General features: G+C 45.1%; 1 protein-coding gene across 13 annotated transcripts in view; it reads left to right on the forward strand.

Annotated features, from left to right (window-relative positions):
• Rtel1 (regulator of telomere elongation helicase 1) overlaps window positions 1-16,103 on the forward strand; it is a 36,906-nt gene that overhangs the window by 3,909 nt on the left and 16,894 nt on the right. For 12 of the 13 annotated variants that reach the window (XR_375396.3, NR_030710.1, XM_006500641.3 and 9 more), the window contains 7 exons: window positions 65-125; window positions 4,984-5,059; window positions 7,174-7,258; window positions 11,293-11,358; window positions 12,274-12,427; window positions 15,437-15,475; window positions 15,544-15,622. Coding sequence is in view for 11 of the 13 variants with exons in the window: in XM_006500641.3 (XP_006500704.1) it covers window positions 65-125; window positions 4,984-5,059; window positions 7,174-7,258; window positions 11,293-11,358; window positions 12,274-12,427; window positions 15,437-15,475; window positions 15,544-15,622 (560 nt within the window). In the remaining 2 variants the exon portion in view is untranslated. Of the gene's footprint in view, window positions 1-64; window positions 126-4,983; window positions 5,060-7,173; window positions 7,259-11,292; window positions 11,359-12,273; window positions 12,428-14,615; window positions 14,736-15,436; window positions 15,476-15,543; window positions 15,623-16,103 lie in introns of all 13 variants that reach the window. The other variant, NM_001363071.1, reaches the window with a different exon arrangement.

Consider the following 16,103-nt stretch of genomic DNA (forward strand, 5'->3'; position numbering starts at 1 on the left):
CTTAGGGCTGGGGTGGCCCATTTCTCGACTCCTGGTAAGCACTCTCTGAATTGCTGTCTTACAGATCAGTTTGTGCCGCAAGAAGGTAGCAAGTCGCTCCTGTCATTTCTACAACAATGTGGAAGGTAAGACCAGCTTCTTCAAGCTATTCCTACTGGCTGTTGCACAGTTTGGGTGAGGCTTGTGCAGTCTTCTAGAGTTTAGTAGCACCATAACCTGTCTGCTCTACCCTGTGTGGCAGAGTGTGGCTGTATATTTGGGTGGTGTCTTTTGATGGTAGGCGTTTCCTCCTTGGTATTACATGGAGAAGAGCGCACACAGTCCAAGAACTCCACGCTCTGACGCACTCAGGAGTGGCTCTCACATTGAGCAGGTGACCTGGTCAAACAGGGTTCATGTTGAGTTCCTGCTTTCCTGTTGGCAGCCTGGTCTATTCCTGACAGAGGTGGGCTTTGACAAGTTTCCCTAAGAACTCGAATGCAGGTGTCATTACTTGGAGCTGGGAGTTGAACACACCTGTCTTCCTCTGAGTTTGTTGCATCCTCTGTTTCATTTGCCCAGTTATGACTAGAAAAGCTCCTTGTGCTGTGTCCTTCACTGCTTTCTGTAACCTCAGGGGTCATCCATTCGCACAACTGGCTGGATGTCTGCGCCTTCAGCCTCTTTTAGATTAGAGTTCCTTTTGTTTCTACCCTAGTCTTCAGACTGAGATTCCTCCATAAGGTAAGAGGGTTCAGGCGATGTGGCCCTGAGCACGTGTAAGGCTCTGATGCTCCGAGGGCTGACATCTTTGCTTATTGCCCAGGGCCCTAGAAGTGAGGCTTTTGCATCTGCTGCTGGTCAGGCCAGCAGCCTAAGCTCAGGGAGAGGATCTTTCCTCACCCGGCACCTTTGTTCTCAGCTGCTGGGGGGATATGATAATGACATGGCTCTGTGGTGAGCACATCAGCTGTGTTTCTTTTTGCTTGCTTTATTTTTTGGTCTGGTGTCCCTGAAGACTCTTAGTTGTCTCAGTGTGTGATTGTCCACGCCTTAGATGTAGATATGTACCTGCACCAGCCCTCAGGTCTCTCTCATATGGATACTGTGAGCCTGGGCCTGGTAACCAGTTTGGAAACACCATGATTAGAGTTGTCATTCCCTGTCCTTGTTAGCTTCCTAGTGTGGGTCTGCATTTCTGCCAGTAAGCTGCACTCAGGGAGGCAAAACACAGGGGCACTAGGTTGTGTTGCTTCCTCGATGCTTGGGTGCCAGCTGTTGACAAGCCGCTCAGGGGAAGCTAAATACAGTCTAAGATAGGAATCCCGCCCGTGTTTCTCTGGGTAGGAAATGGCAGAGGCTGGACAGAATCTGTGGTTCTCAAACTCCTGGGCACACAGACACCTCTGGAAATCATGAGTTTGTAGGGTTGTAGCATGCAGTGTGGAGCTGCAATGCCCCCGGTGGAGGGGGGTCACATTGGGGAGATTTGACTTAGCTCTGTGTGAGTGCCAGGAGTACGGAGAGGCCTTATAAAGAAGATTTAGGTTTGGCTCTGTTTGATGAAGGCCTCCCTGCACTGGTTATTGATGAAGGAGGCAGTCCTTGTTTGTCCAAACTGCTTTATTCATGGCAGATGAGGATGCACAGGACTTACTCAGGGTGAGCCAGCGATTAAATACCTTTTGCAGGAAGGGATGCTCAGGAAGGAAAGCTCATTGGCTAAGCACTCAGGGCCTATCTTGATACCTCATTAGCATGGAGAACTCTTGGGTTCCTATGCTATGTGACCTGTTGTTGTGGTCCTCTTAGTGGGGTGTCATAGTCATGTGCTGCAGGACAGGAACCTGGTGGGGGAGCTAGATTGAACTCTTGCCATTCTCAAGTTACGAGTTTTATTGGGGCTCTGAATTTTGTTACTATCATACTAGTTCTTCTGTCTGTTGACACAGTCCACTGCCCCACAACTCCTCTTCTGGGAGTCCTCAAGCCCAAGTATCGTGTCTGTGGAAAATTGGAAGATATATACAGACAACATCAAGCTTTTCTGCAGTGGCCTGGTTAGGGACAGTACTCTGGCCTGTGGCCATTGCTCCTGCCTCTTGGTAGAGACTACTCCGTGGGTGCTGGGTTGCCTGGAAGGTCTTTCCTCCCCCACCACCCTCTCTCATGTGTATGATGTTTTGCTTTTGTGTATGTTGTGTATCAATTGTATGCCTGCTGCCTGCAGAGGCCAGAAGAGACCACTGGGTCCCCTGAACTGGAGCAACAGTTGTGAGCCACCATGTAGGTATTGGAAAACAAACCCAGAAGCTCTGGAATAGCAGCCAAACCATCTATCCAACCCCCACCCCATCCCCCTTTTTAAAGGGTGTTTGTGTCTGTCTGTTGAGTGCACACATGGCTGTGGGTACCTACAGAAGCCAGATTTGATGAATGCATCCTCTGGAGCTGGAGTTACAGGTGGTTGTGAGCTGACTGATGTGGGTATGGGGATCTAAACTGGTTCTCTGTGGTAACAAATTCTCTTAACCTTTGAATCAACTGAACAGTTCATCTCTTTTTCTATTTTGACAACATCTCAAAAAGTCTGACCTTGAACTTGCTTTGTAGCTAAGATTGAATTTAACTTCTAGTCTTTCTGTTTCTACCTTCCAAGTACTGGATTTATTGGCATGTGTCACCATCCCTGGCTTACGCAATACTGGTGATTAATCCAGTTTTTTTGTATACTAGGGAAGAGGTCTACCAACTGACCCATACTTTTCGCCCTTGAATGGACTCTGTCTTCTTACTCTGTTCATTTCTATGAGGGAGCCCTCAGCCCTCCCCATCTGGTTCTGCCTTTACTGTCTATGACCTGTGCTTGCTTGGTTTACTCCTTCTGTCTTCTCCATCCTTGCCACCACCATTCATAGCACAGTCCTGGCAGAGGAAGTTGCTGTAGGTATTCCTTTGCATTATCCCAGAGGGTTCTGGTAGAGTTCCTGTGAGACCAACCCTGGCCAGTGTTCCATACTGTATGGGTCAGCACTTTGATGTCTGTAAGCTTGATGTTCTGCCCCAGCCCTAACCTTCATTGTCCTTTCCTTTCATAGGTCCTGAGGAATGAAGGCATCTTGAGGGCCATAGCAATTGGGCCCATGCTCCTTTAGGGCCCTAGGTTCCTTGTGACAGAAATGAGCCATTCTACCTGGTTTAACAGCTCTGACCTCTTTTTATCTCCTTCTTAGGCTTCTGGGCTTAGTTTTATGAGCTACAGACCAGCTCCCTCCACATTTGGCTTTGGTTATCTTACTGCTTGGCCTTTGTATGATTGTTTATCTATGAACCTGATTTCTCTGTTCTCATATGTGCCGAGATCATGTCTCTTTAGCTGGCCAGTCCTGCTTGTCTTTGGAATGGGATGCAGCTTCATAGGGCTTCAAGTAGAAGTTATCTTAGGTTCATTTTGTCTTAGGTTTTGTAGTCCATCATCCAGGGAAGTGAGGGTAGGAACTCAAGGCAGGAGACTGGAAGCTGGAACTGAAGCAGAGGCTGGGGAGGGCGCTTGCTTACCAGTAGGCTTGTTTCCTGTGGCTTGCTCAGCCTCCTTACTTGTGATAACTGGGATCACCAGCCTAGGGGTGAAACCACCCATGGTGAGCTTGGGCTCTGAGCGTCCCCCACATCAGGATCAATAGAGAAAGTGCATCAGAGGCTTGTCCTCAGGCCAATCTAATGGAGACATTTTCTCAATTGAGGTTTCCTCTTCCAGATGACTCTAGCTTCTGTCAAGTTGACATAAAACCAGCACACAAGCCTTGTATTGGTGCTGTTGGTGAGGGCAGAAAGTGGTAAAGAGCTGAAGTGCTGCCTGGCTGGCATCTCAGAAGGACCTGGGAGGTAGATGGCAAGCCATCTCCATGTAGGCATTAATCAGAAATGGATCTGAAACAACTCTAGGCATCTCTCTCCACCTGTGTCTTCTGGCCTTACTTGTCTTTGCCATCCCTCTACAGGTGTCCCTTCCTCAGCTCTGAACAGAAAATATGGAAAACTGGGTCACTGTTTTAGAGTGAACTAAATGGCTGATCTGTTGTATAGTACTGCTTAAGATATGATCTTCCTTTTTTATTAGCCCTGCTATTTCTGGAGGCATTTTTGGAGAGGTCACCACTGTGTGTGTGTGTGTGTGTGTGTGTGTGTGTGTGTGTGTGTGTTTCTAGCCTCTGCAGCTAAGAGTTGGGGCTTAGTCCTTCCTTCAGAGAGGGAGCCTGACACCTGGTTTGGGCATGAAATAGCCACAGTGGACAGTAGAACTAGGAGTTGAGGGGAGCCTTGCTGAGTTTCATCTGTAGCTGATCCAGAGTTGGCAGTCACTTCCTAAGGCATTTCAGTAGTTCAGGGTTGGGGGATTGTGCTATGGCAAGAGCCCTTAAGGGCCTTTCTGCCTTGGGCCTTGTGGTAGTGCCTATTCCTTAGCTTCTGTTGTAAGGAAAGGAATAAAATACAAGATGAACTAACTAGGTAGGCTCTGCCATTGTGCCCTGCTATAGCTTTTGAGGTACTAGCTCCTCATTTGGTGCCAATCTGGGTCCATTGATTGGTAGAAAGCTAGAGCAAGTGGTACTACTCTTTATACTCTGTGAACCACGATGAAAAGCTGTGAGTCTGGGCTGCTCTGCTTCACTCCACCTCCTGAGGCTGGGCACCGTGGCCTGTCTTGTCCTGCTTTGAGATGTCCAGGGGTAGACAGGCTGTTTGGGACCCTGGGAGATATTGTCACTTTATACTAGTACCTGTCTCACATTTAGAGCAGGGTTCCCTTGAGATCACTTTGGGTTGTGGTCTCTCCTGGGGACCTGGTTCACTTGGTAAGGATTCTCTCTGGTAAGTCCAAAGGGAATAGAATGCCATGTTGCCTGCTTCATAGGAGTTCTTCTGCCTTGGGTATCTCTTGGAATCTTTGGATACTCCAATGGACCCTGAGCATCTGTGCTTACTCTTGTATCTTACCTGCAGCGAAATTCCTGGAGCAAGATTTGGCTACCCCCATCCTGGATATTGAGGACCTTGTCAAGAATGGAAGCAAACAAAAGTAAGACCCTCTCCCAGTGAGGCTGTGGCTGCTTTGTCCTTCCTTGATAGATTCTCATCCTATGGGAAGCACAATACATTTACTTTTCCTTTTATGAAACCAACACTGTGAAAAAATGTAAGCAGTTCTGAGGAATATGAGGTGAGACCTACGGAATCAGCTCTGTTCCCTGTCCTGTACTTCACCTCAGGATGACCACTGTGAAGTGTTTGCATGTGGATGCTGGGTTTTGTCTGTGCTTATTCTCCAAATGCTCTCTCCGGCTTAGTATACCATGGCTGACTCTCCTTCTGTGTGTGTGAAGCTTAGCTCCCTTCTGAGGGTAGTAAATGTATAGCTTTTTATTTATTTTCCCTTATTCGAGACAGAGCAGAGTCTCAAAGCCCAGGCTGACTTGAGGATTTGCTGTGTGACTGAGAATGCACTTGTGATCCTCTTTGCCCCCTCTCCCACACACATCCCTGACTTACCGCTCTGTACATTGAAGTGCTGATGAGAAAATCCTGAACGGCTAAGGCTGTATGTAGCTCTTCCCTGATTGTGTGAAGGCCTGGATTCCATTCCTGGTACTGCAAAAAGAATGACAGATTGCGACTTGAGACTTTGTTATACCAAGGAGAAAACAAGCTGCCTATCAACCTGCCTTTCCTCTCTCTCTCTCCTTCCTTCCCTCCCTCTTGCTTGCTCTGTCTTTCTTGTGTTTCTTTCTTTCTTTTTTTTTTTTTTTTTTTGTGGTTTTTCTGAGACAGGGTTTCTCTTTATATTCCTTGCTGTCCTGGAACTCACTCTGTAGACCAGGCTGTCCTCGAACTCAGAAATCCGCCTGCCTCTGCCTCCCAAGTGCTGGGATCAAAGGCGTGCGCCACCACGCCCGGCCCCTGTTTTTTTGTTTCTTATAACCTGTGATCTAGAATGGGACTTGATTTGTTTGTTTTTCAAGACAAGGTTTCTCTGTGTAACTGCCCTGGGCTGTCCTGGAATTCAATTTGTAGATCAGGCTGACCTTGAACTCACAGAGATCCACCTGCTTCTGCTTTCCAAGTGCTAGGATTAAAGGCATGCACCACCACCACCCAACTGAAATTTGTTTTTATGGAGGGTTTATTGGATTTTTTTTTTTTAGGCAAGGAGGGTATCATATAACACAGGCTAGCTTTGAACTCACTGTGTGGTTAAGATGACCACGAGTTCCCCCCACCCCCACCCCTGTAAAAAAATGTTTGTGTATGTATGTATGATAATGCATGTGGGTGTATAGGTGCCGTGGCATATGTGTGACAGTCAGAGGACAGCCTTGAATGTTGGTTCTTGCTTTCTACCTTGTTTATCCCTGAGAATGCTGGGCTAACTTGTCTGAGAACTCCTGTCTCTGCCTCCCACCTCTCTGAGATTACAGTATCTGGCTTTCTATGGATTCTGGGGACCTGGACTGTGTTCTTCATGCCTCTATGGGAAGTACTTTCCTCTCTGAGCTGTTTCTGTATTGATGACCTTGAACTGACCTTTTGCTTTCAGTGTTTGGGTGCTGAGGTGGTGCATGCACTGGCAGGTCTGACTTATATGGTTGTGGGGATTGCACATGCTAGCTAAGCCTTCTGCTGACTGAGCGGCATTCATTCTCAGACCATTATTATTTATGTGTGGATGGTTGGTGTGGATATCAGCAGACAGCAGACAGTGGAGTTGGTTCTCTCCTTCCAACTTTACATGGAATCTACGAATTGAACTTAGAATATCCCTGAGACATTTCCCTGATCCCATCAAGTTTTGGAGTTAGGTTTTTGTTGTTTGTTTTTTTGAAACAGGGTCTCACTCCTAGGTGACCCAGAACTCGCTGGCCCCAGCATGACAGTTTTGAACTCATTTTTAAGGTCATGCTTGCCTGATTAGAGGTCTGCTGACTTCTCCCTCCTGTGTGCTAGACAATGATAGCTTCACATAGTGAAGCTCACATGGGCTGCCCTTCTATGCCAGTTTCCAGTTCCCTTGAGGCTCTGTGTACAGAATGAGAGTGTCCTCCTTTACCTGAGGGCGCAGTGACTCATGTAATAGTTGTACTCTCTGGATACCCCTGTGAAAGGACTTACAGGTCTCCTGTCTCTTTCTACCCCCAGAATGTGCCCATACTACCTTTCTCGAAACATGAAACAGCAAGCGGACATCATCTTTATGCCATACAATTACCTGTTGGATGCTAAGGTGAGAAGCTGATGGCTACTGATGTCCAGGGTTATCCTTGGGCTTTGGAGGGGGCCACATGAACCTTTGTTTATTAGGTCCTCAGAGAGAAAATGTGGGCAAGAGGCCTCTTTTTTTTTTTTTTTTTTTTTTTTAATCACTGATTAGACTGAATACCTGTCCAGATGCAGTTGTGAATAGCTTAGAGCTATGAGTTCTTCTTTCTGAGCAACCTCGGCATAGGCAGGCTAACGAGAATGAAAAAACCCAAGGCTTTATGGATGTTTAGGCAAACACTATACCGACATTGTTGGCTCCCATAGCTGTCCACATGGACAGGGTCAGTAACCTCTGGTGTCAGTAATGACCTGGTGGGCAGCTTTTGCTTCTAATCCCTATGGTAAATATACATCAAGAACTTAGTGTGTGGTGCTACTTAGGCACCTCTTACAGAGCTTGGATTTTAGTACCTGGAGTTGGGAGAGCAGATAGCAGAAGATGCTGTTGAATGGTTGAGGATAGCGGAAGTGGACAGAAAGAAGGCTTCAGTGATCTGGTAAAGACAAGACAAGTACCTTTACCTGCTGGGCCAACTCGCTGGCCCTAGCATGACAGTTTTGAAGAACTAGGTTAGAAATCACTGCGGTAAGCGGGCGTGGTGACGCATGCCTTTAATCCCAGCACTCGGGAGGCAGAGGCAGGCCTGGTGTGCACTACACAAAGATACAGTGTCTTGAAAAACAAAACAAAATAAGTTAGACTTAAAATTTCAAGCTTAGGCTTTTTAAAAGAATTAGAAAAATTAAAGTCTTATTTTGTTTTGAGACAGGGTCTCACTGTGTATCCCTGGCTGGCCTGAACTCAGAGAAATTTGTCTGCCTTTGTCTCCTGAATTAAAGGTGTATGCTATCACACTCTGAGAGAAGATTAGTAAACTCTAACATCAGTTTTTCCTTTCAAGAGTATTGGTTTTGGTTTTTTTGAGATAAGGTTTCTCTGTATAACAGCCATGTCCTGGAACTCACTTTGTAGACCAGGCTGGCTCCCAACTGACAGAGATCCACCTGTCTCTGCCTCCCGGGTACTAGGATTAAAGGCGTGGGCCATCACACCTGGCTTTATCAGTTAAATTTAAAAGAAAATTGTAAAGTACTAATTTATTTTTGTTTGAGTGTATGTATGTGTGACCCACTGTGCATGTGTGGAGGTCAGTGGATGATTTGGAATACTTGGTTCTCTCATGGGATTGAACTCGAGGCTGGGGTCTTAGCGTGCCTTACCTTCTAACATCTTGATCTTCCCACTGTTAGTTAAAAAAATTTTTTTAGCATTCTAGCTGAGAATAGTGTGTATATTTACTTTTTCAAGTTATATGCATATGTACGTATACACACACACACACACACACACACACACACACACACACACACACACAGGTACTAGGGTCAAACTTTATTTTCTATCATTGAACATGCTCCGTGAAAAGGTAAGTGATTTAGTTATTCATGCGTTGTAGAGTTCATGGCTGATGTGCCTATTAAGATTCTAATAGGTCAGAATTTCAGTGTTTCTTTACACTATGCATATATTCGCTCTCTGTTTTATCAAAAAAATGGAATATGCAGCTGTAAGCATTTTAAAGTTAATAAAAACTTCAAAACATGGTTTTAAAGAAAAAAAGCAAGTTTCAGAAAATGAGGAAATGCTGCAGCCTTTCAAAGGACCTGGATCTACAGTGAACAAAGGCTTTTAGAATTGAACAGTCCAGCTCACTTCTAAGAAACCTGAGTAGATAGTTTTCTGAAGTTTACAGAATGGCCACTTATGGTTTGTGGAAGGGTTTAACTGCTCTAGTCACAAGGTCATTTCAGGCCCAAACTACAGGAAGTGATACTGTATTCTGATGGAAATGGCTGCAATTAAAGAGACTTAAGGGTCTAGGAACTTAGCTCACTGGTAGAGCATTTGTCTAGCATTGGTGAGCCCAGGTAGTCAATCACAGGACCACACACATACATAAAAAACAAAGCATGCTGGCAAGATAGTTCAGCTGGTAAAGGTGCTTATCACCAAGCAAGCCTGATGCTCTGAGTTCAGTTCCTAAGGCCTACATGTTGGAAGGTGAGAACCCTTAGACTGTCCTAAGACCTCTACCTATGAACCTTAGCACACAGGCACTCTCCCTGCCACAAAGTAACAACAGCATCAGCAGCAAAGGTAGAAGTAAGTGTGAGGTGTGGGGCAGTCGGAGGTACCAACTGTGGCTGGTGGATATGGTGATCACGCAGTAGCTCTGTCAACAGTGTGTGCTTGTAGCTCCCTTCTAGGAAAAGAAAGTCCTTAATCCAGTGACTCAGGCATACAGTCACTGGAGTTTACTGACCACTGCCAGAAGTGGGAAGCTAGAAACTGCCAGCAGTGAGAAGTGAGTCTCAGAAATGCTACATTCTCCTCCTCTCCTTCCTCCTCCTCCTTGTTTTTTTGTTTTGTTTTGTTTTGTTTTTGAGACAGAGTTTGACCTGGAACTCACTCTGTAGATCAGACTGGCTTTAGTAATCTGCCTGTTTCTGCCTCCCAAGTGCTGGGATTAAAGGCGTGCATCACCACTGCCCCGCTCAAAGCTACATTCTTCTTGAGGGAGTAGAATACTGGTTGTAAAATATTCACATCTGAGGCTGGAGAGATAGCTCAGTGGTTAAGAGCACTGACTGCTCTTCTGAAGGTCCAGAGTTCAAATCCCAGCAACCACAAGGTCGCTGACAACCACCCATAATGAGATCTGATATTCTCTTCTGGTGTGTCTGAAGAGAGCTACAGTGTACTTACATATATCAATAAATAAATCTTTTTTTTTTTTTTTTGGGTTTTCGAGACAGGGTTTCTCTGTATAGCCCTGGCTGTCCTGGCGCTCACTTTGTAGACCAGGCTGGCCTCGAACTCAGAAATCCGCCTGCCTCTGCCTCCCGAGTGCTGGGATTAAAGGCGTGCGCCACCACGCCCGGCTTTTTTTTTTTTTTTTAATCCACATCTATCAAAACCTAGATGTCGGGCTGGTGAGATGGCTCAGTGGGTAAGAGCACTGACTGCTCTTCCAAAGGTCTGGAGTTCAAATCCCAGCAACCATATGGTGGCTCACAACCATCTGTAACAAGATCTGACTCCCTCTTCTGGAGTGTCTGAAGACAGCTACAGTGTACTTACATATAATAAATAAATAAATCTTTAAAAAAAAAAAAAAAAACCCTAGATGTCGAGCTGGAGAGATGGCTCAGTGGTTAAGAGCACTCACTGACTGCTTTTCTGGAGAGCCTACTTTGGATTTCCCTGAACCTGTATGGTGTTTCACAGAGCTCTAAGTGTAGTTCAAGGAGAATCTGGCACCCTCCTCTGGCCTTTGTGGGTACTGCGTGACTATAGTCCACAGATTATACCCATAGGCAAAAACACCCTTATACATAAAATAAAAATAAATCTTAAAAAAAAGATGTGTGCTAGGCATGGTAATGCCTTCCTGTAATCTCAGCACTCAGGAGACGGAAGCAGAAAGATCACAAGAACAAGGCCAGCTCAGGCTTAGTGGTAGAGCACTTAAGGGTTTGGTACCTAGTGTTATAAAATAAGACAGAAGAGAATACAACTGTACCCTTAACTCATAGTTTTAGTTCTCTTCTACCTTGTGGGTTTCAGGGACTGAACTCAAGTCATCAAACTTAGAGGCAAGTGCCTTTTCCTACCTAGCCATTCAGCTGGCTTACCTGATCATCCTGTTGACTGTAACATATACTGCTTTGTGCTGTGTGAGCAATTTCTTAGTATAGATGGCCACAAGCATCCAACTTTGGTTAGACTTGGACAGGTAACTGAGTCTGCTTTTCACAGTCCGCCTGGAGAAAGAGCCAGTTCTCATAGTGTAGTATGAGAGCCTTTGCTCTTTCTTCCATAATGTGTGGTACCTGATTATGATGCACCATCTGCCTCAGGTTCCCTTTTTTCCTGTCTGCACTCTTAGCTGGCCCCACATGACTTCAGCTCATGGTAATTTCCCTTCTTTGTAGAGTCGTAAGGCGCACAGCATTGACCTGAAGGGAACAGTTGTGATCTTTGATGAAGCTCACAATGTGGTGAGTCCCCTTGGCCTCTATGTTAAGTACTTCCTGTCTCCCCAGCTTTCTCGGTGTTTCTGGAGCAGTCCTACTTTGGATCCAGCAGCATGTGCGGTTCTTGGGACCAAGCAACCTTAGGTGCTGCTCCTCTCTCAGGTGCTCATCAGTTGCCTCACCTGGGCCAGAGTCTGGCTAGTGGGGCTTCAGATGTGCCCTTAGGTACAGAGTCCAAACCAGAGTCTCTCACTGGGCCTGTGCCTTTCTAGACAATTGGTAGGGATAGCCTGGCTCTGCTTTTTCTTGTACCATACTTTTGTCTTTCCAGCACGTCTTTACTCTTCAGACTACTTAACTTGACCTTTAGGAAACTTCTGTGGAGACAGTTTCTCATCTTTGGTAGCAATAGCATCATGAATAGTTCTGGAGTGCGCCACCCCCCCCCCCCCCTTGACTCTCTTTGTCCCATTTCACCAGCACATGATCACAGTGACAACCACCACCGCCACCACCCCTGTGTCTGTTGGCCCTGCTTACTCAGGGCTATGTAGAACGACCTCAGAGGATGAGTAGCCTCATCCTTAGCTGCTGTGGAGCCTGCGATGAGACTGATGGAGAGCCAGGTCTTCCCACAACAGGACCTTATTTCCTACTTGGCTCCAGGCAGCTATGGGGTTATGGAGCTGATTGGTGGTATCATCTGACTTTTGATGCCAAAATAACTGCTTTTGCTGATAAATTTTCCAATAGCAGAATTTTGGCAACTCAAAGTGAAATAATTTTCTAAAATATTGGATTGGGCAGTGAATTTCCTTGGACCAACTTTGACTTTACTTTATAGACTAGGAGCTGGGGCTCAGGGGACTTCTTCAGTCACTTCCTAGAGTCCCCATTCTGTCCCACTCTGCTGTAACACAGGTCTGCTTTGGCCCTCAGGAGAAGATATGTGAGGAGTCAGCCTCCTTTGACTTGACTCCCCGTGATGTGGCTTCAGGACTGGAGATTATCAACCAGGTTTTGGAGGAACAAGCCCGGGTGACTCAGCAGGGTGAACTCCAACAGGAGTTCATTGTAGACACGTCCAGCTCAGGTAAGTTTATGGCTAAGGACTTAAGTAGACTCAGTCTATTAGAGGCATCTTGGGCACATATCCTGCGTAAGAGCAGGGTCTGGTCTTCCTACTATCTTTTGTTGAGATAGCATTCTGGGGCATGAGAAACTTAGTTCAGGGTACCTGTTGTGTGACTTTCTGTCTGTTAATACCAGATAGGGCACCATTAATAAACCAAGGAAATACTTCAGCTTACGTTAGTGAGTTCCAAGACATTCAGGACTGCTTACACCCTGTCTGAAAAAAAGACTGCAGGCCCCATGAATAAGGGCACTTAAATTCTGTTCGTTTCCCGGGTCTTTATACATTTCCCTCTTCCCTCGGGTGAAGCATTGTAGTTGTAAGAAGTGCTGTCTAACTGCTCTGTAGTCCAGGGAGGACTGACTCATCTGATACTTTCACTGCTTTCCAGTTTTTTTTGTTTTTTTTTTTTTTTTTTTTTTTTGAAACAAGAGTTCTATGTAGCTCAGGCTGGCCCCAAACTTAATATAGGAAAGAAAGGACAAATTTTAGTTTCGGGTTCTACTGATTTACCTTCTAAATGATGAGATTATAAACTCTGGCCACCATTTTTGGTTTATTTGATGCTGGGGTCAAACCCAGGACTTTGTGCACACTAGGTAAGCAGTCTACCAGTTGAGCTATATCCCCAGCCTTAGTTCTTTCACTCTTTTCTGATGTCTATGTCTTTTCCTAGCTAATGCTTTGTTTTGTTTTGTTTTTTGTTTTTTTTTTTTTGTTTTTTTAAGACAGGGCCTCTCAGTGTAGTCCTGGCTGTCTTAGAACTTGATATTTAGATCAGACTGGCTTCAAAGATCTGCCTGCCTCTGCCTTCTGAGTACTGGGACTAAAGGGATGCACCACCACACCCAGCCCTGCATTTAATTTTAAAGCAAAGTACAGATACAGGAAATATATATATACACACACACACACACACATAAACACACACACACAATCAACTATGGCTGCTTGTGCTTGTAACCACAGTGTTATAAAGACAAGTGAATCCTGGGAGCTCACTGGCCAGCCTAGTCAAAACATTGAGTTTCAGGTTCAGTGAGAAACCTTGTTTAAAGGGAATTCTGCTAATGAGCAATAGAGAAAGACATTTGATGTCTTCCTTTGGCCTCTGTGTGCAAAGGTACTAATATACATGTACATACACACAGGCATATGTGCATACAGCACACACATACACAAAAGAAAACACATTGTTTTTGAGGTACGTGATGAACTGAACACTCAGGGCACTCTTTGCTGCCAATCAAAGAGAATTTGCCATCACAACCATAACTGATCTCTTACCCAACTTGTAATTCATCATCTCTTGATGGCTCCTGGTTACTTCCGCCTTCCCTTTTTATAGTAACATTGCAGCTACTTGATACCTAAATTCATTAATTATTAGTGATTTCAAGATGGTGCTATCTCATTCAGCCCTTTATTTATCTATCTTATGTGTATGATCATATACAATATATATACTTTTTTCATATACAACAAAAGACATAGTTAGATCCCATTATAGGTGGTTGTGAGCCACCATGTGGTTCCTGGGGATTGAACTCAGGACCTTTGGAAGAGCAGTCAAGTGCTCTTAACTATTGCGCCATCTCCAGTTCTCATCCCTTTGATTTTGTAGCAGAAACAGTGTTATAAAGATTCTTCAGCTCTGTGGTGACACTGTTCATATTGGAAAAGCAGATCATGCTTAACATACATCCCCATTTCAAATTTGGAAGTTTGAGTTGATTCTCAGTTGATTGTCATTTACGTGTCTAAATGCTGATAGCTACTTTTCTCCTTGTCATAACAAAATACCTTACCAAAGGAGCTTAAGGAAGTAAGGGTCATCTTAGTTCACATTCTCAGAGGATAATCCATCATAGCTGGGACTTTGTGATGGTAAGGGCTTGAGCAGTTAGAGTGTCTGTAATCAAGAAACAGGTAAGGGGAGAAGAAAAGAGAAAGAAATGGGAAGAGATGAGAGGGAAGAGAGAGAGAAAGGCTACCCTGGCTGTCCTGTAACTCTATGGAGACCATCCTGGCCTGCAACTCACAGAAATCCACCTAGCTCTGTCTCCAATGTGTGGACCACCACATTCAGCTTTTTTCTTTTCTCTTTCTTTTTTTTTCCTTTTCTTTCCTTTTCTTTTTTATTCAGTTCAGAGGTTTAGCCCATGGAATGGCTCTACTTACCCTTTCAATTAACCCAACCTCGAAGCCCCTTCACGCCCAGCATGACCAGAGATTTTGTCTCATAACTTATTCTGGAGACTATCAGGTTGGTATAACCAATATGAATCATTATATGCGTTTAAGCATCTGTGGTTGGTAACACCCCATCATCAGTCTCACTGCTGAGGCTTAAGATCCCGCTAGAGTCATTTAGAGGTCATTTCTGTGTCCTGCTAACCTGGCCCAACAGTTATGGCCACCATGGACAACTGTTTTGTGTTGGGCTTGTGATGCTCTGCTTCCTAGCCAGCCTCCAGCAAGCCCTGGCATGTTTTACTCTCTGTCCTCATGAGGTTCTGTCTGAACACATGTGGGCACATGTTGATGGTTATTAGTTATTTTGAGGTCTTTAGGGAGAGGAAGACCCTCTGTGTGCATGAATGTATTTATGCACATATCTAAATGTGAATGTGGGCTCATACTGTTGTGTATGATTCAAATGTGGACTCTACCTAATTTCCCTCCCACCTACCCTTTCTACCACACTGGAAACCTTGGTTCTTGAGGCTACAGACAGTACTTTAAAAAATGAAGAATTAGGCTGGCAGTTGTGGCACATGCCTGTAATCCCAGCACTTGGGAGGCAGAGGCAGGTGGATTTCTGAGTTTGAGGCCAGCCTGTTCTACAGAGTGAGTTCCAGGACAGCCAGGACTGCACAGAGAAATCCTGTCTCGAAAAACAAAAAAAAAAAAGGAAAAAAAAAAAAAGAAAAAAATGAAGAATTATGTATATACTTTTTCACCCAGGACTCAACATGGAGCTGGAAGACATCGCAAAGCTAAAGAGTAAGTGTTGCCTTTCCTTTCCCTGGGCTGGGTGAGAGGCATGCCCCTGACATAGCCTTGGCTCATAGTGATCCTGCTTCGCCTGGAGGAGGCTATTGATGCCGTTCAGCTGCCTGGGGATGACAGAGGCGTCACCAAACCTGGAAGGTGAGGGATAGGTGCTGACCTTGTTACTCCGAGTTCTGTCTGGGGTTGGAGATAAATAGTGTCCTCATGGGGGTTTTGTTTGAGCACTTCCCACAGCAGTGGGGTCTTTTTTCAAATTTCAAGGCTTAGTAAGAATTACCAATATTTAAAAAAGACTTATTTTCCTTTTATATATATGTGGATGTTTGTGTGAATGTGTGCCACATGTGTGCTGGTGCCTGTGGAGTTTAGAAGGTGTTGGATGCCCTGGACCTAGAGTTACAGATAGTTGTAAGCTACCCAATATGGATCTGGAAACCAAACTCAGGTCTCCTGGAGAAAGGAGCAAGCCATCTCTTCAAGCCAGTTGCCAGCTTTTTATGTAGCTATTGAACACATTGGGAGTTAGAACACACGCTACTGCACGGTGTCTCCTCCCAACTCTCTCTGGTCTCTTGATGACACAGCAAGTGCCAGTTATAATAACTACACCTTTAGTGCT

The sequence above is a fragment of the Mus musculus genome, chromosome 2, assembly GCF_000001635.26.
Source record: "Mus musculus strain C57BL/6J chromosome 2, GRCm38.p6 C57BL/6J".
NCBI classification, from domain to species: Eukaryota; Metazoa; Chordata; class Mammalia; order Rodentia; family Muridae; genus Mus; species Mus musculus.